Below are 27289 nucleotides of genomic sequence, written 5' to 3' on the forward strand. Positions count from 1 at the left end.
CAACAGAGATGAGAAATAGGGCGAGAGAACCTGTATGCCCTTTTCTTGTACAAAAAAAGTGGATAAAACATTGTCTGTGAAAGACCTGAAACAGCAAAATAGATTCTGAGTTTAAAAATCCTTGCTGATTTCAGTAATCTTTGTGCTAGATGTTCTTTCCTGAAAATATGTGTAATTGTAGGCAAAACCATGACAAGTAATTTCTGCGAATATCAAGGCCAGTGGGACAGATAGTTTGTGGACAGAAATCCCCTTTTGTCCCGGAGCTGGCAAATATTCCCAACCTAGTAATCAATTTGAGCAGGAAACAGTTGCTTCATCAAATTGCTATGACCCAGAAGTCATGCTTTCTTGCTTAAGACACTTCATTCTGCAAAAAATTCCCCCATTTCTCATAGCATTGGCACTCCTGTCCTGCTGACCCCTCACAAAGGATAACAAGGCAGAGAGCGGGGACTAACAGCCATAAAACTTGGTGCACCCAAAGCACTGACAGAGATGGGTCCATGCTCAGTACGTGGAAACGCAGCCAGTTTATGGTCTAGGCAGGGCTGTGGATTTGGCCATAGTACAGGCTCAAGAAGATGGCAGTTCAGTGTGCAGAGCTGCATTCTGTGTGCTTGCTGCATCTGGACTGGAAGAAAGGAACAGGCCAGTATTAAAGAAAGTGAGATACCATGCAAAACTGAGGCTCCGCAGGGAAGTGATGAACTCACTATCACCAAAGGTATTCCAAGAAATGTCTGGATGTAGCACTGAGGGACATGGTCAGTAGGCATGGTGGGGATGGGCTGACATTTGGACTAGATGATCTTAGAGTTCTTTTCATGATTCTGTGATACTTCTTGAATTGCTCTTCATGGGTGCAGGGGATACAGCCTGGGCTGTGTATTGACTGATAAGACAAAGTAGCCACATTATATTTATATATACATATAACCCCAATGCCCAGAAGGAATTCTGTAAGAATACAGGGACATCCACCTAGCACGGTTGGTCTGACACAATGTTCCAGGCTAGTTCCCATCCCTCAGTTTTTAAGCAAGCATTATTTAACTTCGGCCGTCTCCCTTTAGAACCACAGTAACGCCACACGAGGGATTTAGGCGATCCAGTGGTGCAGTGCTGAGACCCACCCCAACCACGGGGGCCGACGTGCACCTCGACGCTATCCCTCACGGCGGGGCCGCCCGGAGATCGTTAACACTTCTGAGGCGGCCTCACTTTTCGTGCCCCTCGGCCCGGGCGGGCTGTCGGGGAGGAGGAGGACGACTGCGGAGCGGCGCCGCCGCCGATGACCGCGAGGGGGCGCCCGCCGCCGTCTCTGCTAGGCTGCCTGCGCCGGCCGGGGCCACGGCAGTCCCGCTGCCCGCTCGGCGTGCTGCTGCCGGGCATGGGGGAGCTGCTGCCGCGCTGCCCGCGCCCCGCGGCTCCGGCGCCGCCTCCTCCTTCTCCTCCTCCTCCTCTTTCTCCTCCTCAGTCGGCCTGAAGCGCTCCCGCACTCCGGATCCCGGCGGGGAAGGGGCCATGGGCCGCCTCCCCGGGGCGCGGCGGCTGTGAGACGGCCGGCGGCGCGCGGCGTGCCGCAAAGCGGGGAGCCGGGGGCTGCGAGCCGCGGCCGGGCGGCGGGCGGGCACGTAGCGCCGCGCCGCGCTGCCGAGGGGGCGCCCGCGGCCCCTGCGCTGCCCACTCGCCCCCGGCGCTGCCGCTCCGCCGGTGCATGGATGCGCCATGGCCACGCTGGTGTGCCGGGTGCAGTTCCTGGATGACACCGACCCTTTCAACAGCACCAACTTCCCCGAGCCCACCCGGCCGCCGCTGTACACCTTCCGCGAGGACATCCCGCTCGGCACGCAGCTGGCCGGCGTGCACCGCCTGCTCCGCGCCCCGCAGAAGGTACGGCGGGATTCGGGAGGGGGGTTCGGAGGCAGGAGGCGGTCGGAGCCTCGGGGACGGGACGGCAGCGATGCGGGGCCGCCCGCGGCCGCGCTGCCCGGTCACCCCCGGGGCGCTCCCTGCAGCCGCGGTCGGGTGAGGGAGCCGGGAGGCATCCAAAAATCCCACCGCGGCCCCCCGTTAGGTATCAGCATTGCCCCATCTCAGTGCCTCGGGGCTTAGGGACAGCTGAGCTGCGGGAGGGATCCGAGCAGGGCTTGGCAGGGCTGTATGAGCCAGACGGTTACAGCAAGGGCTTGGGTAAAAATAGCAGCCTGTCTGCTGCCCTTGAAACAATTGATACAGCTCAGGAGCTGCGGCGTGTCACCGCCACAGCCCTTGTCACATCTTACCTGCCTCTGCTGCCTGCCTGCTTCTCCTCGGCGTGTGCTGGCACCCGCATGCTGCCCTTGAAGCCGGACAGCCAGGCATGGGGCTTGAATTTTCAGATTTCGAAGCAGTTCCATTGGCTGACATTATAATAACGGCCTTTCACTATTATCTTACATCTGCACGTTAGTTCTGCAGGGTGGACTGAAGAAAAGAAGGAAAAATGTTCTCTTTTTTTTTTTTTTGTAATTTTTTATAATTTTTTTTTTTCCCAGAAGAAAGCGAGGCAAAAGTTGTAAAACTTTTATTCACTCTCTGATGAAGTGGGAGGAAAATACTCTCTTAACATCACTTGTTGCATTATATCTTGCTCTGGGGAGCTTGCAGGGAGATGACAAAGGGCTGTGTGTGCTCTCAGATTTAAGGATATCCAAAGCCCAATAAAAGTATTTCAGAGAAAAGCTCTTGGAGCGGACAGAAGTTTTGCATTTGTAGAACAGTTTCTTGCATAATAGTTGCCAAGGATACAGCATCCAGAGAGCAGAGCTCTGCCTTGCACACAAAAACGTTGGGAGTTCTTGGTGCACTGGGTCAATTCTGTTTTCATGTGCTCAGTTCTCCCTCATTCAGAGACTGGTCCCATTGTTTCCAAGGGAGGCTTTTTTGGGAGTCAGAGCTAATTAAAAGGACAGGGCAGATTCTGACACCTCGTAAAGTAAATAAAAAGATCATTTTTAATCTGGATTTACAGTTAAACCAACCTCATTTTCAAGAGTATTCCACTGTGTTGTGTTTTGCTATTACTTCCCTTTCAATGCTGTCTGTGCATTTTTTTATAACACTTTTCTAACTAAAAATCCCCAAGGATTCTGTGCCTGAGGGGCCACCCCAAATCCACGGTTGCTTCTATGTGCTTAACTCCTGCCCTGCATTTCAGTGTACTGAAATGTGTTTCTAGAGCTTACTTGATGTTTGAAAGCTGGATTTCCAGGCTTAGGATGAAAGATGGCAGAAGTCTCTTGAGGTGCTATTGAATGATAGCTGCTCAGCTAATGGCAGTGACTTGTTAATCTGGGGCTCTGACTATTGCAAACATTTGTTTCTGCTGTTCTAACTGTGTGGGTAGGCTCGTGGGAATCTGCTTACACGGTTAAAGTTACCTTTGCGTTTGCAGAATCAAGGCCTATTTATTTCTGGGGTGCCTTAATTATTATGTCCCTTGGCATTCCCTTAGCTATTACTAGGAGAAAAAAATGAAGTTGGTTAGACTTGTTTATGTTTACTGAATGCATGTAAAGCTTAATTCTTTGTGCGCACTTGCTGTTAGCGCAGCCTTTCTGTGTTTGTAATTAGATCTTCTTGTGTGTTGATGTGGTTTTGTGAGCTAACTGATTTCTGTCACTTTTTATGGACAGGCTTCCCACTTTCTTCTATGGTGGTGGGGACGTTTTTTCTTTTTTTCTGTGGCTTTTCCTCCGGGCTGTATTCACTGGGTCTCTAGGAGGTTACCACGTGAGATGACCGAGCAGGGCTCTTCCACATTTGTCCTCAAATTTGTCCTGATCTCTGTGATCTCAGAGGAATGCATCTGTCAAAGCAGAGTGCAGCTTAAAATTCAGTTGTCAGCTCAATCTGACATATTTGAGGTTTGACTGATTAATTAATTACTTTGAAAATTAGTGAGCTAATGGCTAAGTAGAATGTTTAATATCTTGATGGCGACTAGTGCAAAAAATCTTGAAACAAACTTAGCAGTTTATAGCTGAAACATGTAGTAACACTGATGTGTACATCAGTCCTGAACTCTTTTAAATGGATGGCATGTTTGCCACTGAGTTCTGCAAGAAAAGAAACTATGTTCTTTTCTCCTTTAATCTGCTTTCAAGTTATCAGCTTTTGACTTAAATGAATATTCACATATTCCTTGGAAGCACGGTGCCACCTGGTGCCTTTGGACCACAAGCTGGTTTGTATAGTGCTGCGGAGTTGTATGCACGTAAAGAGTTAAAGCTTGTGATTACTATAGAAGTCTTGTAGTTAATCCTAGAGTAACTTGTGTATTACAAGTTCACTGTAAGTTGTAGATTGTAATACATTACCAATAAACCCCCTTAAAATTTAAATGAAAAATCAGACTGTCATAGAATTATGGTATCAGTTTTTTGTAATGAACAAATGTCAGAGTTTGGCTCCAAGTAGCAGTTCAATTCTTTGGAAATAAAAGAAGTGAAGTCAAAAAGAATTTTCCTTTGAAGTTACACTTATGGATTGAAACTTGCTTCCAAACCTAAAGTGTCTTCCGAATGGCAGTGTCTTTGGATTCCTGTGGAGGAGTGCACTGAAGTTAGATGACTCAGGTTCATGAATGCTGGCTGGGATGGGGTTTACAATCCTGAGTGCTTTATGTGGATGAGGTGAAAAATCCCAACTGGCTGATAGGGAAGTCTGAAAGGAGAAGGGTCTGCAATCCTGTTCCCCTCTAGGGGGAAGAAACCTCTTCCTTCTCCCTTTTTCCTGCTTCTCTCTGTGCTCAGCTTTCCCAACAGCCACCCCTTTGGATGAAGCAGCTCACCCTGCACTGTACTGCATTTTGTTCTGCCTAGTGTGCCTGGGGCAGATGTGCCAAATCTAATTCCATGGGGCACCGTAGTCAGGATTGCTCACCAGGAAAGCATGGTGGCTTAAGATGCCTTGATGTTGATTTGACTGAGATGATGACATGTGTAGATACAATTAAGTACCACAAATTCTATCACAGTATCTCTAGTCTTGTCTGGAAAATCTTGTTGAGATTACATTACAGAGTTTTTGTGGATTGCTTTTTTTGGTTTGAGTGCTCAAGGTGTTATTTCAGATCTGGCTTTTACCACATTGGTTTGGAATATTGTTGGTCTATCTTTCTCACTGTCCATAGTATTAGTGAGAACTGGATCTAGTCTGGACTGTGAATTCAGATGGCCCTTTTGCCCATTTCTGTGAACCTTGGGAAAATTCAGGACTGGATCTAAATTTGTGGCTTGGGCCCTGTGCCAATAATGCTCTTTGAATCTAATTTGGTACTTTGGGTTTGTTGGTTTTGAATTGCTTTGAGTTACTTGATACTTCTGACTTGCTGACACAGGGTCATTCAGGAGAGTGGATATATATACATGGCCAATGTCAAGTGGTATGCTGCTTCTTTTTTTTTTTTTTTAAGAGATCTTATTCATATAATTACAGTGTGCTGAGTATGTCACCATATTCCATTCTCATATTCCACTGTACTGTTTAGTGTTAGGGCAGCTGTGTAAGAACTGTATGTTCATAATAGTATAGGAAATCACACTGTTTAATGTATGAAAAAATGTAATTCAAATACTTTGATTGGGGAAAACAAAAAAAATTTCCCTGTCCATATGGTGTACTGGTTGTCCAGGTGGAAAGGGAGAGGTACAATATTATAAGAGTACTTATTTCTCTTGTTCTGTCTTGAAAAAAAAGTGGAGGCAGCTTCTCCAAGATCTTGTAAGTAGGAACAGTGCCATTCAAAAAGCAGTGTTATAAGCAAATAAATGCAGTTGGCACTAGAAGAGGGATTGTGGCGTTTCATTCATAAGGAAGAAGGAATTTAACCCTTGATTAAAAGCCATGGCTGACTCAGGGTATGGTGTGATGCAAACTGACAGCAGGGACTGTTCTACAGGGCTGTGTCCTGGCATGAGGCTCAGTTTTGGCACAGAGCTCGGTGCCAGAGGATATAATCCTGCCAGCACCTTCAGGTTTTCTTACAGTAGCAGTCCTGTGAGCTGTCTCAGTGGCATTAAGAAATGACTTGGTGCATAGAGGCTATTTAGAAAGAGAAAAGGGATGGTTTAGATTTTGATCCTGGAGAGCAGAGCAGCCGTTCTCTGAAGAAAGCATTTTTGGTTTGGCTCCGCTATGCTTCTCCCTGGATCTGAAGAACAGAACACAAAATCTTTTCCTATTTGTATCTTGGAAAATCATAGAATCATCAAAGTTGATTCTAAGTTGGAAGGGAAAGATGAAAGATCATCTAGTTCCAATTCTATTGGTGTTGGCAGGGCTGCCACCCACGAGATTAGGATGCCAGGGCCCTGTCCAACCTGGCCTTGAATGTCTGCAGCGGTGGGGAGTCCACAGCTTCTCTGGGCAGCCAGTGCCAGGGCCTCTCTACCCTCTGAGTAAATAACTTCTTCATAAAATCTAGCCTAATTTTCACTTCTTTTAGTTTGAAGCCTTGTCTTATCACTATCAGATTGTGTAAAAAGTTGGTCTCTCTCCTGCTTATGAGCTCCCTCCAAGTGCTGAAGGGCCACAGTGAGATCTCCCCCAGAGCCTTCTCTTCTCCAAGGTAAATAGGCCCAGCTCTTCCAACCTTTCTTCATAGGAGAAATGTTCCAGCCCTATGATCATCTTTGTGCCCTCCTTTGGACCTGAAATAAGCACACAGTCAAAGGAAACTGGCTGATATCTTCTTCAAGTATCACTGCAGAGGATTGGAATGGGGTAGCTGAGGAATATATCAGTCAAGGGTCATCAAGATGACCAGGTCTTTCAAATTCTTTCTGAGGCTAGTGAACATCAGCCCTTTCTCGTCCTTTTGGAGAAGAGAGTTTAACAGAGCAGTTATTTCCAGCAAGTACCAGATTTAACCAAGAGTTTCTAGAGTTTACAAAACCTCATGCTTCAAGAGATTGACCCCAGAGTGGTTCACCAAGGAAAACGTGGTAGGATCAGATTCTGTTTTTGACTTCAGAGCATGAGCTGCATCAGTGTCCTGTGGAGCATGATACTATGGGAGAGCATAAATATACTTGGAAACATAACCATGAAAAGCTGCCCAGCTTCTGGCAGCCTGTTGTTTTCAGCTGTATTGGCCTTCAAAGAAGCTAAGATCCCGGTACAGCAGAGATAAATTGACTGTAAAATGCTGGACTTAGACAGAGTATGAGGTCTTTGAAACCCTTGCAAGGTTCTTTTGATCAGTGATTGTTTTAACAAGTTATAGTTCAGTTTAGCTTAGTTGTTTGATTTAGTCTTGAGAAGTGTATTGCAAAGGCAGTGGAGCAGAACCATCTCGGAGCTCTAGGAGAACTGTCTAGAACTGGACAGTTCTCTTTTAAGTCACTTAGCTTAGCTGTTAATGGCTCAAAAGTTTTTGTAGTTTTAAGAATGATTGGAAAGAGCATGGTGTCAACTTCGTAGCTCTTATAGTGCTGTTAGATTTTGAAATTGGTTCAGTCACATTCCATGTATGGAAATTTATATCACTATAGGATATTTGTAATCAAAGAAAGGAAGAGTTAGACCTTGCTGCTGTAATTCCTCAGGTCTTGTACTTGCAGTTACAGATTTCAAAGTTTTCTTCCAAATCTAGTTGTAGATATGTCCTTTCTTCCAAACTCTTCTGAAAGAGCTTTATGAAGATTGCTGACAGCTTCAGTTAGCAAGAGACTTAGAAGGCTTCAGTCTGTATCTATGTTAGTGAATGACTGATCAAAGAAAGGTGTGAAGTTGGTGTGCTGCAATCTACTCTTCATCTTTTGCTGTCCCATATAAGAACAAAACTTTTTGGAGCTGTTTTCTCTTTACTGTGCTTGCACAGCTATCCTATCTTGTAAGTAACTAGGGTCTTTTTTTTCTATCTGATCTGGCTTTCTTGGCTGTGCTCCTGTATACACTGCCCCTATGTAAGGCAAACAAATGTTAAGTCACCCATCCATCACATTCTCATCCATGACGGTTCTCTCAGCTTTACGGTTCACCCTCTTGGCTGTCGAAGCGCCCACACCTCTCTGCAGCATCTGTGTAAAAGAGCTACAGAACCACAGTGACTGGAAGAGAAGCTTGTACCTATTTAAAACTTTAAAGTGATGCAGTCATTCTGCCTAGAATTTAACGAGCACAAATCAGAACCTCTGCTGTTTCAAAAAATGTATTTTTCAGTGAGCCCAAGTGGTCTGAACTGGGACTGCACACTTCTTTCATAAACAGTGCATCAGTAGGCTGTACCTATGTACTGGGATATTACTTCATTGCTGGCTCAGAGGAAAGAGTGCCAGCCTCTTTTCTTCTGTCATCACTTTCCACACCACCTGGATTGCATTATATTAATATTAACTTTATATTGTATTACAGTTATTAAGAAGACAGCAAGGAATGTTGTTACATATTTTTAGCACAGGAACAAGTTGGGACAAAAGTAGCAGCGAGTTTTCTGATAGGCCCAGCTACCTAGAAACATCTGCAACCATCTGGCGTATGAAATTATTGAAGGAAAGGTGAGTGAGACTTAAAAGTTCATGTCATCAACTTAACACATATATATGTATATAAAATGCATTGCAATTTACAATTCCAACACTTAAAAAGAAATAATTCTTTAATTACAAGCATTTTAAGAATGCATTTTTTTAAAAAAGCACACAACCTTAGACTTTTTCCTTCGTTTTCAGTGTGACTATTTGATGTTAGCAGTCATACTATTAAACTGTGAGTCCATACTGTGAGTACAATATTTATGTGAATTACAAAGTCCTGAAAAACACTTAATTTTCATCCTGGGTGCCCAGTCACTACAGGCAAAGCGTTTATTATTAATCTCTTAGTAATATCAGTTGTGATTTTACGGTTCAGTAGGCTCTACAGCAAAGAGTGAGGTGACTGAAAAAGTGGTTTACTCTCCTTTAGTCATAGTTCTAGAGGGTTTTTAAGACAAAATACATATTCTTGGAAAAACTGGACCCAGTGTTGCTGGGATTGCTAATAGTTAAACTCTTGATATTGTAAAGGTGAGAAAAAATTGTCATAAATAACTTGTAATACACAACCAGAGTGAGTTGGTGGCACTTATCTAGCTATAGGGCAGATGTAAGTGGAACTTCTCTAGGATTCAGAAAAATTTGGTATCTTATCTAACCGCTTTTTATTATGACATTGCAGCAGCTGCCCCTGCAGTGTGATTTGTGGCTCCACAAAGAGGGTAGAGTTTTGCTTTATTTTTTTCTTTTCATTTCCAGCATTGTGAGAGAGTTTTGCTTGCAAAGAGTTGTTGTCCTCTGCTCTATTTATGGAAGGTGGTGTAGTCCCTGGTGGTGTAGACTCCCCCAGGTTTGCCAGAGAGAGAATTAAGGATGCCTGTTGCACTTTATTCCTTGCACCTGAGTCGTGCAGCAGTCATGAAGGACCCGGGCAATTAAAGGCAATGAGCACCTGGAGAAGTAGGAGTGATCAGCAGTGTGGAAAAAAAATCAACCAAACAAAAAAGGTGATTTTTTTTTTTAACCTTTGGGGGAAAAAAAAAAAAAGGAAAATTCTGAAGTTGTGAGGTTCATTTATGCAGTTAATTTTCAGAAGTAGTTAGGATCTTTGTGGTTAACTGCTTTCTGTCAAAAAAAAAGTAAGTGAATTTGTGGGATACTCTTTCATGACTTTTTTTTTCATTGAAAGGGGTGAAAAGACTGAGAAGCCTTGTAGTAGTTGGTGCTAAGGAAAGGTGGTGAGCTGTGTCTGGTTGCAAGAATGATGGTTTGAAGATCACCACCTTTGCTACTACTTTCAATCTTAAAAACTTTGTATCACGAAGCAGTTTTCTTCAAACTTCTTGCTTTAGGTGTCTTTACAGGTGTAGTGGAAATGCTAAGTTGGGGCTTGAAACATTGATTGAGCACCTGGTAGGAAGGCAGGGCCAACCCAGGGAGCTCAGGTGCACGCAGTGTACCTGACTGACTGGAAGGGGTGAAGCCAGGATCCACCCCTTCCTAGACCTCATTTAGGGATTGGTAGTAGAGGCAAGGAGATCTTGCTGGAGATCCTTGTGTATCTGAGGCCTTCTAAAGGTAAGCAGCTTTTTTTCCTTTATTTCTGTACCTGTTGCATTTGAGCAAGTTCTCACTTGCTGCAGCCTGGGCCCTTGCTGCTGCCATTGCTGGACTTTATGCTGTGTTACAATAGGAAATTAATGGGAATGTATGCTAAATGCTTTTCAAAAGCAGGTAAAGGAGTCAAGTCTGAAGATGGAGGGGTACTGATAGGTCAAATGACACTATCTGCGCTTTTCTATCTCTGCATGTGATTTCTTTTTATGTTCATTGCAACTTTTTTTTCCTCCAAGTATTTTGTATTACACTGTCAGTTGACTCAAGCTTCTCATATAAATGTGGAAGACTTACAGCTTTTCAGTGATCACAAGATGTTCTGGCTTAATTTGCAGTGGAAAAGAAGGATACAGGAGAAATGTATGTTTTATTTAAGGTGGATGTGTCTGATGTGAGCTGTTGCCTAAATGACTTGCATCTTGTAATGGTCATTGCTAGTCAAAGTTCAAAGAATCATAGAATCGCCAAGGTTGGAAGAGACCCACAGGATCACCCAGTCCAACCATCTACCCATCACTAATAGCTCTCACTAAACCATGTCCCTCATCACAATGTCCAAATGTTCCTTGAACATCTCCAGGGTTGGTGACTCCACCACCTCCCTGAGCAGCCCATTCCAGTGCCTATTTAAACTCTTATTTAAAAATATCCTAGAGGATAAACGATGATGTTGTGTGGATGGTGGTGGTGGTGGTGGTTGTTGTTGTTTTCATAATCTCAAAACATTAAGTCCCGAGTGTTTTAGGCCCTGGGTCTGAAGTTGTTTGTTATACAGAAAATATACATATAGTTGCAAAGGGAAAGCCTAAGAACATGACTCCAAGATTAGCAAGTCAATCAGAGCTTAGTGTTTTAAATTAGTAGTTAATACTTGAATGTATGAAAAAAAAAAAAAAAAACCAAAACATTAAGTAGCTTGAAGAAGAAGAAACTTAAAATATATACATATATTTTTTGGCAGATATTTTAGAGCATCCTTGTAAAAGCTCTTTAAAAACAGGCCCTTTACCAGCTACTCTGTACAGAAGTTAAAGAGTGTGCAGGGTTAGGACTGCATTGTTTCATGCTTGGGACTATTTTCAGGGCAGGACTGAAGTGGGCTACTTCAGTGTTGACAGAATTAAGTCATCTGAACAGCTGCCAGTAAAGGTAAAGGATATTGATTTTCAAGGTTGCCAAAATGTTATCTTTCTGTCATAAGCACTAAATCATACTGTAGGGAACTGGAGTAAAACTATCATTTGTTTTAATGTTTTCCTTTGTGGGCTCTTAATTGAGACAGGCAAGATAAAAGCATGCACTCTGCTAATAAATATATTTGCTAGCACATAGCAAGTGTCTTCCTAGTGCTGTTCCTCACCATGCTGACTGCCGAGCACGATCATGTTCCTGCAGCGTGTTTCAACATGTAATTGCATTGGCCTATATACAGTAACTTGGCTGTCGTGGAGCTTTAATCCCAGCCATTGTAAGAGTGCCAATTGAATTGCAGCCTAAAAATAGCCTGCATCCAGACTTGCAGTTTGGTGCTAATATGACATAATTAAAACTTGACAAAAGCAATGGGGAGGATGCTGTTCAGTGACTTCTAGGATCTTATGCTTGACCAAAGTGTTTTCTTAACCTGATGAACTTTGCTAGTGTGGTCACACCTCAAATAAATGGCCTACTTCGTTGACTTGTTTGATAGTTCTGGTAGGCTGTTGAAAGAATGCCTTTACCTTAAGGCCATTCTTTAGATTGATGTTACTTCTGTGGGAAAGCCACTGGTAATAGGCCATAGCATTTGGAAATCATTAATACTATGTGTGATTGGAGTGAGAAAAAAAAAAAAAAGCAGATTAGAAATATTTTTTACTGAAGTGTAAGTTGAATTATGTTTATTCCCTTTGTTTGGTATGATTTGTTGTTTGTATTCCAACAAATAGTTCAGAAATAAATATGCAGCCAACAGTGAGAAGATCCTGCTGTCTTGCTAGTAGTTACCAGCTAGTGTTATTTTAAGATGTTTCAGTGGAGACTGAAATCATGCTTCCATGTTCTTTATCCACTAAATTGCGCATTTTGAAATAAAAACTGTAATCTAAATCTCTGAGATAATTAAGCATCAACTCAAAAATATACTTTAGAGAAATAATCAAATGATTAAAGAATTCCTTATTGAATTCTTTAGGAGCAACTGCCATGGGTTTCATGCTGCGAGATAATCCAGTTATGTGTTCTTATGCTAAAGTCAAGAAAAATGAAATCAAGTCAAATTAAACTACAAATAATTACCATGAAACTGTTTTCTTGAATTGTGTGTATACATAGTGGAACTTAAAGCAGTTTTGAATCTGTCTCTGTCTTCTCAAATTGGTTACATCTAAGTAATTCAAGTCAATACTGAACTATATTTTGTAGGTGAGTCATGGAAGGTTAATATTGAAGATGAACTCATTCCTGCATGTTACCTTTTTAATGAGCAGTGTGTTTGGCTATTTAAAAAATAAATATGACCTACTACTCCTACTGCTATTTTTTCTGGTCTGAGTTGTTTTTTAAGCCACTTTCCTACCAGAACTGAAGGCTGATGGAATTGAAGAGACTGTGTGCTGGGGGTGGGGAGGTCTGTACATTTCTAATAGGCTTGGAAACAGAAATATAGCAATGAGCAGGTTGTTAGCCAAATTTAGCATCTCTTCTAAACTCTGTTTTTATCACTTGTAACTTTTATATTAGGTGTTATGATGAGACTTATTTTCTTTGCAATATATTTTGCGCTGTAGCCAGGAGGTGTGAGCTCAGTTTACAAGGTGAGGTGCTTTGCAGGTCACTGTCAGTCAGCTTCCAATAGCAGACAGGTTTTTTGCCCTTTGTAGTAACTGTTTTTGATTGATTAAACCATGATGATGGACACTGTGTGGTGGGACAGCTGTCCTAAGTGTGTGTAACCAGTGCCTGCTGCTTTTGTTGCATACGGTAGATGAAGAAAGAAAACTGGCCCATAGTGTGACTGTATTTATTTATCTTTTCTTCAAGAAAAGCACTTATTTAAAGCCTGGAAAAATGGGATTGTGCTCGACAGCAAATGCTTCTGTCACTGAATCATAAGGGCTGGAAGGGACCCCTGGAGGTCATCTAGTCCAACCTCTTGCTGAAGCAGATTTCCTAGAGCAAGTTACTCAGGAAGGCATCCATGTGGGTTTTGATATCTCCAGAGAAGAAGGCTCCACCACCTCTCTGGGCAGGCTGTTCCAGTTGTCTGTCACTCTTAAAGAGGCTTTTTTTCCCCACATGTTCATATAGAACTTCCTGGGTTCCAGTTTATGTTGCCTTTTGTCCTGTGTTGGGTACCATTTAAAAAAAAGGGTCTTCATTCTCAATAGCAATTTCTGAAGTGCTGCCTGTGGAATAGGGTGCTGCCATAACCTGCAGTGTAACGGAAGGAAAAGCCAGTCATGGAATTGCATTAACACTGTGCTTTATAATCTAATATTGGAAGACCTGTATACTCACGCCCATGTTCTTAGTTACAGTTAGAAAATGTGTACTGCTAGTTGCAGAGATGCTTGCACTGGGTAATGTAAGGGTGACTTGTAATTTCTTGGAGTCTGAGTGAAGAGCTTGTGTCTACAACTGAGGAGATCTAAAGCTTTGAAGCCCTTACATGAGGGGATAGGCTGCTGGAGCTACTCCACTGCAAAAGGAAGAAACAATTAAAACGTTTTTAGTATGGACAAGGTGTAACTTGCCCATGGATGCATGAGTATCTTTGTGTCAGAATGGGGTATGTCAAATAAATATTTGGTCTTGTTCCTGTGATAACTGTTGGGTGATAGCTGTTCCTTCTTTCCAAAAAGATGAGACGTTTTGGAGCACAGCTCTTTGGCTCATTGACACAAGTAGATAGAGGAGAAAAGTTTTTGGGATTCCACGAGAAGAGCTTTAGCTGAATGCTTCCTAGTTGCAAAATGTTTAAATGCCATTGTTGCTGCCAGCAGGTATTAGAGTTAACATTCTACTTAAACTGTTTGGATATTATATTGTGCCCTTAACATAGCCTCCGAAGGCAAAACAAAGCACTAAACTGATGAGTAAGCTTTTAATGTACGACATGTTATTTTTTACTTGTCCTGGAGAAAATAGATTAACACTCCTCCATCTCCAAATCGTAATATAACAGTATTAAATTTACTGCCTTTAAACTTTCCAAGCTTCTGTAAGTCAAAATAAGGTTCAAGTACGCTTGTTTTGAACATAACATTCTTTCCAGCCTCAGTTGTTATTATATGCTTGAGCCAGCCCCTGAGAACTTTTGAAATTCATTTCGCAAGGTGATATTCAACTATTTTATTGGTTGAAGGGAAAAATGATGCTTGTATCTCAATCTCATCAGTATTGTAGTGACAAGCGTTTAGATTTCCGGTAAGGAAAAAGATTCAATTTAATGTATCCCAGATGAAATGTGTCTAAATTATGATTTCAGTATGCTAGTTCTTTGAGGTAAAAATACCTGGTTAGTACAGTAAAGCGACATCTGAACTGACTTTGTTTCCCCAAATATAAACCTCTCATGGGATGATCGGAGGAGGCATTTTTTCTGAAATTTTTAGTCATGTGAAGTGGATGCTATGGACTGGTGAGCCATGAATATGGCCTTAAAGCGCAGCTCAGCAATTCTCTTAGACCTTCTTTGATGAAGATCTTTTGCTTTATAGTGGAGGGACTGTCTTACGGAGTAAGCTTCTATGATAAGCTATTCTTGAGTAAGTTAATATAACTTTTATCATCCAAAACAAGATGCTTCTTTCAACTACAGAATTGATACTACTTGATTTGACACCTAAGTGCCTCTAAGCACAGCTGACATGCATCTTTTATCCTACTTTTTTTTGTGACTACGTACTTTGCTTGCCTATCGCTCCTTCCTTGGTGCACTTTGATCGCTCTGTCGCATTATTCAATCTTAATATAAGATTAAATAAATTTTAGTTTTAACGTGTCTGTTGAATTTGATAATTCTTATACTTTTTTTCTTTTTCCTGGAAAAACTGTATCCTACTTTGCACTGTAATGATTACATTGTCAGGAGTCATATTTTAGGCTCATATAACAGTCAGCTAGTAATTGCTGAAGTCTTTGCATAGAATTTGTTGCACTTGTTTTCATATTGTTATGGATTTGGAAGCTAAAGAAATGCAGTTCCCTCTGTGATAAGGGGGCACCCAAGACAATAAAGCCGTGTGAAGCTTGGTGTGCTTAAGGGTAACTCATTGCATCAGTTTATACCTTGAAAGTAGTCTCTGCAAATTTAACAGTGCACTGTAATGAGTATAAATTCCTTTCTCTTAGCATTCCATCAAGGTTTTGGCAACCGTTTTATCATTTCCAACCAAAGAAGGGTCAACTCATTATCATGACATTGTTGAGCAATGACTTGTTAGGATGGAAATTACTGAATTACTTGGAATATTAACATAATATACCAAAAATATTGGGAATGACTTGGGAAAGGAACCTGTTGAATATTTTGTGCTAAATGTACCACAGCTCTCAAATGTAGCCTGGGTTATCTGATACTGAATTCCAAAAGAGATCATAGAGGAAGAAAAGCAAGGAAGCCTGGGTCAGCCCCTGAGAATCTGCAGACCCACGTGTTATGGCTAAATTTATGTGCTGAGGTGCTTTTATGCCCTTCTGTGACATGACTGTGCACTAAAGCTGTGCAAGCTTTGTTTTCATCAGTTTCAGTTTTCTGATTTGTTGTCTCACCAAATGGGGTGACTGAGAGCTGGGTTCCGTCACTCACACATTCATTGTTGTCTTTGCTTTACAAGGCACTCAACTCCCATAGCTCACACTGCCATTCATGTGTACAAATGTTTAAAATCCAGACTTGTGCTATTGGAAGTGCCACGTTTAAAATGTATTGTTGATGCTTAATGGCTGAAATACTCAGTCCACTGGTGCTTTACTACTTCAGAAGGGTTCTAGATTTCACTTGTAGCACTGACCTCTGATTTCCATCTACAAGAATTGGCTGGCAGTCTTGGGAAACTGCACTGGGTGTTGTGGTTTAATAAAATTCAGCTGCTTGTTCTTACATTCTTGTCTCATGGGGTGTTTCAGTATCAGGACCTGCCTATGGCAGGTGATTGGAACTAAATTATCTTTAAGGTCCTTTCCAAACCAAGCTGTTCTTAAATTCTGCATTGCTTTCTATTTGCTGCCTTTTCTCAGGAGGACAGTGGCTGGCTGTGCCTTTGTAGCCTGGCACTGTTTCTTGTGGTTTGATCTTAGCCCAGGATTAAGGTGGTAGCTACCCAGAATACCTCATGTGAGGCCAGAGTCATGAAGGTTAGTTTGGGGGCAGGTACTTTGTATCTGGTGGCTATGCGGCCAAGATTGCAAACAGCGTATGTAGGAGGTTGTTGGTTGTTTTTTGTCATTCTTTTTGTTCTCTCTCTTTTTTTATTGGTTTGGTTTTTTGTTTTTTCCTGTTTGTATTTTCTCTTCCCTGATTTACAATTGGCAGGAAAACCATGAGCCCCAAAGCTAGCTGGGGGATGCCTAACACTGGAGTTAAGAGACATATGTAAGCATAAATAGCAAAGCTTTGCTGTTGGGATTTGTCAGTTGTGTACTTCCAGCATAGCTGTATTTTATATGCAACACTGAACTTCATGTTTCAGCAGAAGGACAAGGTTACCACTTACATAACAATTGATAAGTGTGGTGGAAATTGACTGCAGCTCTGTGCTGTAGGCTGTTGACAATCTCCATTAACTGTTTAATAAGGACCATGGTTATTCACTGCTGATCAACACTTTCACATGGTTCAAGAAGGGCGATTAGGACAAATGAACTGTGCCTTTGAGCTTTTCAGTGAGTGCATAGGGTTTAGTGTGTTTAAATCCAATTGTTTGTCAATATGATTTCTTACTGTAAACATTATCTCTAATTGAAAAAGGAGAAGAAAAGAAATAGATTTCATTTTTATATGAAAGATGTTATATGTCCTGGTTACTATAAAAGAAATCTTAATTTTTTTGACTGTGATTCAAGACATAATTTCTTGCAACAAGCCCATCTTTAATTTTATAAATGTATCACTGTTACAGGTCATCTTCTCTGAACATAGCTAGGCTGAGACAAAAGCAAACTGCCTTCAGAGCTAAAATAAATAAATAAATAAATAATTGCATGCCGTAAGCAAACGTCTATGGAGTAGATTCCCAGTTCTTCCTACTTTAAGATGTGGGAGGTAATGAGAACAACTGTGTGTGCAGCTTTGTGAAAGAGCTGGGCTTAAGGTGAGGATTTTAAGTCAGTATGACCATGATTATGGTCTGTCTCACTCCAGAGGGACGGGACGTCGACTTGTTTGATTGCTCCTAGCAAATCAGGGCCTTCAATCTTCCTGTTTGATATTTCCTAGTATACCTTTTTGCAGGCTTGAACTTCTAGGCACACAATCTGGCTATCCCTACAGGTGGCCATGTGGAGTCCCAGATCTTCTTCAGAAATTGTACCTGAGTGTGTACCAGGAGTAGCAGATGCTGCCAGAAAAATCAGACAAGACTATGTTAAATAAACCTGTGGACTCAATTTTAGGTCAGCTGCTACTTTGGACAGCACTATGCATTTCCTATTTAAGAAAAAGCATGTGATATTAATTTTTCTTTCCAATAATGGTGGTTCAGAATTCTTGTGCTGCTGAGAAAAGTCTAAAATAAGCAAGACAAAGCTACAAAGAGTAGTATTCTTTTCTTACATAGTTATGTGAGCCTTTCCTCGGGTTTGAAATACAAACTAGATATCTCACTGGCCTGAGTGCTGGGAACACCTGCTGGTAATTTAACTGGATCATGTTAACACAAAACAATTACAGAGAGAAGATGGCTGATAACTGCAGTACAGAGACGAGGTTAACAGTGCTAGTTATCTCCTGTGGTGGTGGTGGGGAACAAGACAGCAATTATTGCCTGTATGATATTAGGAAGTTACCTGTTGATGAGGAAGTACAGATGGACACATGAAATGTCAGCAACTGAAATAACATTATCAGGTGTTATGCATTTTAGTACATACTAGGTGTTCTATGAGTCTTTACATCATTAAATCCGCAGTAAGACCATCCATTCAAAGTAGTCGTTTACAAGTTGCTTTATAAAAATGACAACAGGCCCTCATTTTGACCTCATTTAATTGCAATTAGAGATTGTATTTTGAGCTTTAATTATATTCATTCTGTAAAATATTACATATCTTAGTGTTCTGAGCAAGAAAACATGGAAGACTAGGAAGACTTAATTGCTGCTCACTCTGCTAAATGATCTGAGATCCTTCAGGTGCAGCCTTACCCTTAGCTCATAGATGTGTTTATTAAACCCTATAACAGTCTCACCTCATTGGAGAAAGAATATTCATGGCTGTCGTTGGAAAAAGAAGTTTGGACTACAAGATATCTGAGACATCTGGAAGGGCCATGGGTTTTCCTGGTTTAAAAAAAAAACCTTCTTGGTGAAACATCTGGGTCTTATTTCTCTAGCTAAACCAAATAACCTGAAAACTGTTTGAAGCATGTATTTAAACATAAAAGCTAGCAGAATGTTTTTTTTTCTACCAATGAAGGGCAATGAAATACTTCAGGGAGGAAAAAAAAAACCCGACAACCTGAAATACTCCTGCAGTAGAAACTTAGTGTCGTTTAAAAAAAAAAAAAAGACAGTGGGGTAGAAATGGCTTCACGTATGCATAGATGCATTGTTGCTCTTTACACTGCAGTAATGCTTAGAGCAAATGTTTTCTGATTTTCACAGAGGGAAAGGTATACTTTTATTTTCTTACTTAGAACTTCGTGCATGGCAGAAAGATGCATTCCTGTTCTGTTTAGGATGATTGAGTCAGCTATTCCTTGCCTGGTCAAGCTGAACAGCCATAGCTGCTGTTTTCTTTTAAAGTGGACTTGATAGTGGCTTTTGGATCATTAGAAACTTCCTACTACTCAGATTGTCAGCAGTTTCTTAATAACTGATTATTTATTCATTCATAGAATCACAGAATTATTTGGGTTGGAAGGGGCCTTTGAGATCATCCAGTTCCACCCCCCCTTGCTATAGGCAGAGACACCTCCCTGTAGACCAGTTTGTTCAAAGCCTCATCCAGCCTGGCTTTGAATGCTTCCAGGGAGGGGGCATCCACAATCTCACTGGGTGACCTGTTCCAGTGCTTCACCACCTTCACAGTAAAAAAAAAAAAAAAAAAAAAAAACAAAACTTTTCTAATATCTAGTCTAAATCTACCTTCTTCATTTATTTGCTTTCTCCTTGCTGGACCACATCAAACACAGGCTTTCTTTAATGTTGCTGCTCTCAATTTTTTAAAAATGTTTTTGTGTTCCTGGAAGCAAGAACTCAGCAGGAGCAAACAGAGGCACTAGTGGCATGTGTCTCTATGGCTTTGGGAGTGCTTTGGGTGCTCACACTTGCTATGGTCCAGTACCACTGCAAACTGGAGAATTTCAGTATCCCTTCCTCTTTTGCTTATGGCCTCCTGAATGCATCCCCAATAGTCAGTCCTTTTCACTTTTAAATAGAGTGGGGCTAGTTTTTTCAATAGGGAAGAAGGCTTGAGCACTGAAAGGCAAACAAAAGGTTTCCTCCGCCTTGCATGTTGAAAGGACCTGTTTCTTATTTCACTGACATGGGGTTGGAGATGACATCATCCCTTTGGAGCTGATAGAGTTACACCAGTGGATAAATTGTGAGATTAGAATGGTACCAAAGACCTTCATACTTTGTGAACAGCAATTGGTTTTATGTTTTTTTAACGTGAATGTTCAGGTGTTTTACATTTGTCCTTCTACTGTGTAGTGTAAGACAGCATAGCCAGCTACTCTTCCCACTTTAATAAGTGTTTTGTAAATTAATTGGCAAACAAAAGTACCACGAATAAAACAGAGCTTTGTGCTTTGTATTTCAAACTTTTTTGATTGTAGCTAGCTCCCAGTAGAGTCTGTGAGCTATGTGAGCCATTTACCCTTAGTGTATGGAACTAGAAGGATGAGTAGCGACAACTCTGAGGTAAAGTTCTCTTATTTTTATCGTAAGGGTGGTTAAACTCGTGCTGAAAAGAAACTAGTTCTGAATGCAATTCATAATAAATATCATTACTGAAAAGAGAGTAATAGCTGTTTTTTCTTAACTGTTGTTTGTGTTGTAGGATTGTGCTGTTGTGGTTTGTTGTTTTTTAACAGTGAAGAGAGTAGCATGATTTTAGAGTCGATATGAAAAGTAAGTAGTGTGAAAGGGAAGTATATATATATATATTTTTGCTGTCATTAACTAACATGATGCTTTGCGTAGCACTTGTGATACAAAATGTTGTACCACATATTCTGGGAATAAGGGGTTGTCTATGCATTCTCCTAAATGCCACATCCAGCCAGGTGCTCCTGGACTGTTTTGATGGTTTGGTGCTTGGAGGTATTGCAAGGAAACCGGAGCAGTTAGCAGAAGACAGATCATCAAAGTGGTCTGTGTTAAAAGGAACCCATAAGAAAGCTGTTGGAAGTGGAGGACAGTGGACTAGGATATGTGGTGCTGATATGTTAATGGTTGGACTGGATGATCTTAATCTGATTTAGAATTCTGTGATATATGTGGAGTTACTGGCTTTAAAGGTGACAGTTACTAAGGCCTTGACTTCTGACAGCATTTAGACACAAAGCTGCTGTATGAGTATGTTGTATCTTGTATGAGTAAGTGGAAATTCTCAACATCTCTTCTGCTGGCAATTTCATTAGGAGTCAACAAGCTAGACATCTGGAAGCTTAATTATTGGGCACTGCAGGAAAAAAACCTCTTCAGTTTTAGCGTGTTTAATCCTTATTAGCTATCAGAACTACTGTTTGGGTTTTATTTTGATCATTCAAATATTTCTTTCTAAATAAAAAAAAAAAAGTATTAGGAGCAGGCAATGGAAATGAGTGCCCCATGTGGATTTGTTTAAGGGGTTTTCGTGCATACAGGAAAGTAAAGGCATGTTGTGGTTCTTCTGTGCACAGAAAAAAGTGATAACTATGACATTGATCTTTTGCAGTAGGTAGTACCAGATGGTTTAGAGGGATATTTGAGCACCACCATAATGGACAAATTTAAATAATAGGTATTAGATTACTGAGCTCTTGAAGCATACATGTTTTATATGCTCTTAATTGAAAGTAGTTTTCTTATTCCTTAGAAGCATTTGATTGTATTTGATCTCTAGGCTTTGAACTCAGGAGTGTTATTGGCCCACTTTGTACTCTATTTCTGAAGTCTAACTTAGAACCAGCTTCATAGTTTTTCATTTATTCTTTTTTTTCCTTTGTTCTGTAAAAGACTTAACAGTATAATTGCTCTGACATCCCTTCCCCCCCCTTCCCCCCCCCCACTCTTTTTCTTTCAGTACCATGGTCCTCTCACTCTGCTCTTTCTGAGCCATCTCAGTCTTTTATTCTGTGTTACCATTTTAGAACCTGTTCACTTCTGGGGAAAAATAGATCAGGAGTTGTTACTGAAGCCACTTGTTTCTAGCTATGTTCTCTGTGTGCCTTTTGAAACAGAGCGATCAGAGTGTAAATAAGGAATGAATACTTGATATATGGCTGGTGGTAACGCTACATTCATCCTTTCCTTGCATACTTGTTTTTTGCTTGTAACTGAGTTGGAGTGTATGGCTTTCCGTTTGAGGATTAAGAGAACTTCTGCATTCATTAGGAGCATAACTTTTTTTGCTTTCCTAGTCTAGTCCAGACAACTGCTTTAAATCTGGGGATTGAATCTGCTGCTTGGCAGCTAATCAAATGGAAGGGAAAAAATGGACAATAAAAAAAACAAAATAGGTGAAGCTCAAGTGCCAAAGAAATTCTGCTCAGGGGTAGAAAACTTGACTTTTGATCCCTTGTGCTTTTATGGATTTGGAAGTAAGAATTGAGAGAGTCTGCAGTGTATATGAATCTTTACCATTTGTGTGCTGTTCTCATATTGATTTTTATTGTCATTAACTTTGTAATCATTCTCTTTTAATGATTTCTCAGCTTATGTTAGGTTTAAATCACAAAGCTGTTAAGAGACGCTCTTAAGTATTGGGAAGAGCTGATGACAGTAATCATTAGTATAATTGTCAATAGACAAAATCTTTCATTTGAACCTCCAGGATTTAGACTGTCTGAAAAATGATTCTGTTGACAAGTGTGCTATGTTCTCTTCAGTTATCCTGCTGTGCTTTATTTTCTTTCGTATTCCACATATACCTTCAGTGTTGATGTATTTAACACAATGCGTTTTGATGTATGTTGAGCAATGGGTTTGTGATTATGGGTTTTTAATTTTTTTAAAGCTTTTAAATAGCTAACCAGAACCTCAAAGTTCTGATTATAGTGAAAGACAGTTTGCCTCAGAATTCCTGTTTCACTAGTGAATCTGTCTTTGTCTCTTGTTAATTCCAAATCTCTGCCTGCTCTGGCCAGAAGTCTGCCAGAACTATTCTCAGGTTCCTTCCCTCTTAATCTGTTGTCTTTTTTTTCCCAACTCCCTGCTCTGACTTCCCATGTGGCCTCACATCTCATCTTTTGTTTCTTGTGTTTTCCTTAGTTTTGAGTTTTTCATAGGGAAAAGGATGCTAAAGACCCGTATGCTCAAATACTGTTTTTAAGTACAGCTTATTTCAAGACTGACACCTTATCTCCTCTCTTTCTAAAAAGATGCAGGTGTGGGTCAAGGGACTGGAAATACAGCATACTCAGGAGGTTAGAGATTATACTCTTGCTTTTTCACTGTATTCTCTACTAGGTGCTTAACTGCTGCATCAGTGAAACCACTGCTGCTAAAGATGAATTGCGATTTACTGCTTACTGTGTCCTTGACACACCTCTGTAAACTGGATGGTGGTGTAGCAGTCAAGTATTTCAGTTCTGTGATTAGGATAACGAGCAACCTGTAGTGTGCCAAATGCAGTTAAAAGCAGTGGTGGAATTGTTAGGCCCAGCCTGTGTTCTTTGAATGGTTGAGTGAATTGAAAGATGCTGGTAGACAGATTGTTCTTAGGGACACGTGTTAGAATAAAAGGGTTTAAATCATTGATTCATTCTGTGACATCTGAAATATATATATATATTTAAATACAAAGCATTTCACTGCTTTCAGTTCAATTAGAACTACAGAGAAATTTGAATGAAATTTTGTCACAAGTGTAATTTTTGCTGTCTTGGGCTACTGCTTATCTTTAACAGAATGATTTCTGTGGTTTTAACTCAATATTTTTCCTACACACACAAGTTTGAACAAAAGATTCCTCAGATGATACACTCCACTGAAGCTAATCCTTTTCCCTCCTCCTCTCCCTTTTCTTGACCTATCTCCTTCTTAGAGATTATTTCCATTTCCTTGGATACTTTCACAGTAAGTCCAACCAAATGGTAATGAGAGCATGTCAGCTGTAGGTAACCCCTGTGTATCAGCCAAAAAGCTGTGTATAGTTCTAAAGAAAGCATCCTGTTCTTACGGCTGCTCTCCCTTTTGTTTGGCTAAAGACATACTTAACTATGAAGGCTAGAAGAGCTTGTGCTTTGTATTTGTAGTGAGGAAAAGCTGAGCAAGGATGAGTTGAAGTGCCAAAAAGTTAACAAATAGAGGTTAGGTTATTCTCATTGCGTATGTTCATTATTTACCATGAGAAATCTAGAAAATGTGGTGGTTTTTTGAGTTAGAGAGCTGGAGATGATTTTGGTCTGAACAGTTTCACTTTGCTGAGCTCTGCTGTTGACTGTTTGGTTTGTGTGTTGTCTCAAATTTAACTGATTTAACTTAAAATGATTGAATTGGAAAGGAAGAATGTGTTAGTTCCCACGTGGAGTGAAATTTTGTTTAGTTATGCAGAAATGCAGTTACTGTTAATTTTTTTTTTTAAGATTATATTCTACTTTTTAGTAACCCCCATCTCTAGATGAATTTGACTTGCTTTCTTGTTCCACAGTTGTTGACATTTTGAGCACTCACACTTTCGAACAACGCTCATGTGGCTCCTGGTGGAAGCCCTGGTGTCATATTTGGAAACAGATACTCTAGTAAACTCTGAACTGCTCCCTGTGGAGCACTGTGTTAGAGAGAATCACCAAACACAAGGCCTGGCGTAATTCACTGCCTAAGAATAGCAACAGGTACATATCTCTGTGTTACACTTTTACTGTGATGTGTTGCCTGTGTTTGAGATCCCCGAAATTGCACAGTTCCAGAATCTTGAACTCTGAACTTCCTTTTGTTTTTCTTAAGTCAAACCCATAGTATTAATGTAACAGCTTTCTGTGTTTGTTTTCAGTTTCTTTGTTATTTCAGCAGAATATTTGTCTTGGCAGGGTGTCGTTCCAGTGGCTCTCTAGGATCTAGTGGCATTAGTGTTTCGCTTGGTGTGCTGTATTACCTGACCCCAGTAGTACTCTGTGGCGTCAGCTGGGCCTGAGATAAAAGCTGCTGTTTCAGACTAGGACTGCAGGCTACATTCAAAATACCAACACTTTCATATGGGAGTAGCAAGTGCCTTTCAAATTGTGCTTTGTCTGCCTTATGCCTGGTTGTGCAAACCTGTAGCCTGTACTTTGTGTAGGTAGTGTTCTATCAATGCAACTGTTTGTACAAGCTCTACAGCATGTGTGGAGTTTGTCAAGTGGTTTGATGATCACTGGGCTGAGAATAAATCAGGGAAGCTTTAGCATTAATAATTATTCCCACAAATCATGCAAAATCGGGGAATGCTGTTGCATGTACTAGATAACTTGTAATAATGTAAACTGGAAGATGAGAGCAGTTTTTAGCATATCTTGTAAATTTTGCTTTCTAACATCCGGCATACAGATTACTTGCTTACATTTAATCACATTGATGTCAGCCTTTCTACCTGAGGTGGGTCATGCAGCACCAGCTCCTGGGCTGGGTGCTTCAATATCTTTTATGCTGTGTTACCTTAACTGGTTGTGACTAGAACGTTCATGTCTATGGTGTGGTCTGGTTGGCTCTACTCACACTGGAAATGAGAGAATTAGGTCCTTAGCAAATAGGGCAGTTGTCAGTAACTCTAAAAAGCGTAAGTGTTATGGGAAGGTTGGCTGTGGGATGCATATTAGATAGGATGATAGTCCATTGCTCTATAAGAACTAACAGAGTTGGCAATCCTGTTATATTTTAATGTGATACTTGATATACAGAAAATGTATGTTTGGTGATCTGTAATAAATTTTCAAAAACAATAAAATATGATGCCCTTTGAGGATACTAAAGTGATTCTCTATTTAAAGCTCAGGTGTGGATGAATGTTAAATATTGGTTTACACCATGTTGATTTGTGCAGTTTTCTTAGAAATATGCAGTAAATTTGGTAAGCAGCAAAGATGTTTTGTTTTTTTTCACCTTATCTACCCTATGGAGGAAGAGGAAAAAAATGTTGTTGGGAAGGTGCAGTAAGAAGACGGCAGAGCAGAGGGAAAGCTGGTGTTTGTAGGCCTTAGTAACAGCATTACAATTCCACTAGATACAGCTGAACCAGAAGGGAGCACATTTAGCTGGTGTGGGAAAATGTCAGGCATGCAATCTGTAAAGTAAAACAAGGTTTTTGATTGAAAAAGGAAAGATTTAATGTAAAGGGACTCTGTGTTTTTTTTATTTTAAATCAATAATTCTTCCTACTTTACAAAACATCCTGTAGGTAAGTAAGGAGTATTCCAGGACTAATAAGAGCAATTACCACCAAATGATGTTTAAATGAAAGATGAGCTAAGACACTTGTATAAGATAAGGATTTTTTTGAGTCCATGCCAGAAGAGCAATTGAAGAGGGATTTGTTTCTGCAGCTTGATACTGGATTGCTTCAACTTATTTTTATGTATTTCTTTCCATGTAATTCTGGAAACAGCAAAATGAGCAAAATAATCTGTCCAGTAGTTCCAGCTAAAATTGCTAGGAATTGGATCAGTCTGTGCTTCTGACTGCAGCGTTGAGCAGTTGTGGTAACTTGTCCTAACACTGATAAACAAGTTCATCCTATTAAGATAAAATCACAAAGGTGTTTGGCTTAGTTTTTGTCCCTGCTGGCTGTTGACTCTTCAACACATTCTTGAAGTTCAAGAGAGATGTGAACAGCCATTTGTCCAAAATCCATTCTTCTACATGGATTCTTGGAATGGGAATGGAGGATGAGGAAAGAGCAGTTCTCCATGAGTCTTACGAAGGAAAACAGGCTTCCAGAAGTTTCAGTTGGTGTGATACAGTGTGTGTTGACTTTGAGTTGGATTACTTACCCACAGTGCTTCATGAGCAAGGTGACCAGTGCATGCATGCAGGTGCAGACCACAGTGCACAGCCTGGGGTATGTGTGTGCCTTGCTGTATATGTCTCTGCTTTGCTCCTCTGCTCTCCACCCTGCCACCTCATATGCCTCGTTTGGGTGTTGCTCTTGGATTGCAAGGAACTAAGAATACTAGATGAAAACAATAATTGAACTCTGCTTTTTTTTTTTTTTTTAATTCAATAAAGCCTCTGTTGTAGTTTCTGAAGGCAGCAGTGGTAACTTAAGTTGCATCAGATAACTAACTGTCTGATAGTTGTCTTTCCTTGTTGCTGTTGTTGTCCTGTAGTTTCTTGTTTTCCTTAAGCTATGAAATCTGGAGAATTGTAGAACTACGTGGAATAATTTGGGACCATTGGTCACAAGTAGCAGTCCTTATTAGCACGCATCCTATGCTAATAAGGAATTTCAGTGTGAATTATCAGCAATGGGAAGAGTGTCACAAAACTAACTGGTTCTGATGTTGTGCCATGGGCAGGGATACCTTTCCACTAGACTAGATTGCTCAGAGTTCCATCCAGCCTGGCCTTCAACTACCTGCAGGGATCCATGGGGACATCCATAGCTTCTCTGGGCAACCTATTCTAGTGCTTCATCACTAGACTAGAGAATTTCTTTCTAACATTTGCTCCAAATATACAAAATAGTGAACTTTCTCATTGTGCAGTAACAAGGGCATCTTTGTGGTTTTCTTTCCATGAAGAGAAGTGGATGCTACCTCTTTCTGTGGGTCAGTGTTTAAAACACAATAAGTCATTCCGTGTTTTACTATTGAACTATTTCAT

At 40.7% G+C, this 27289-nt stretch overlaps 1 protein-coding gene across 12 annotated transcripts in view; it reads left to right on the plus strand.

Annotated features, from left to right (window-relative positions):
* The first annotated feature begins 1633 nt into the window (after positions 1–1633).
* Positions 1634–27289, plus strand: part of FHOD3 (formin homology 2 domain containing 3) — a 367457-nt gene continuing 341801 nt past the window's right edge. For all 12 annotated transcript variants that reach the window (XM_090137189.1, XM_090137192.1, XM_090137190.1 and 9 more), the window contains exon 1: positions 1634–1896. In XM_090137189.1, the coding sequence (XP_089993315.1) occupies positions 1732–1896 (165 nt within the window). In that variant the 5' untranslated portion in view covers positions 1634–1731. The remainder of the gene's footprint in view (positions 1897–27289) is intronic.

This window comes from Phasianus colchicus, chromosome 3 (genome assembly GCF_987193195.1).
Source record: "Phasianus colchicus chromosome 3, bPhaCol1.hap1.1, whole genome shotgun sequence".
NCBI lineage: Eukaryota > Metazoa > Chordata > Aves > Galliformes > Phasianidae > Phasianus > Phasianus colchicus.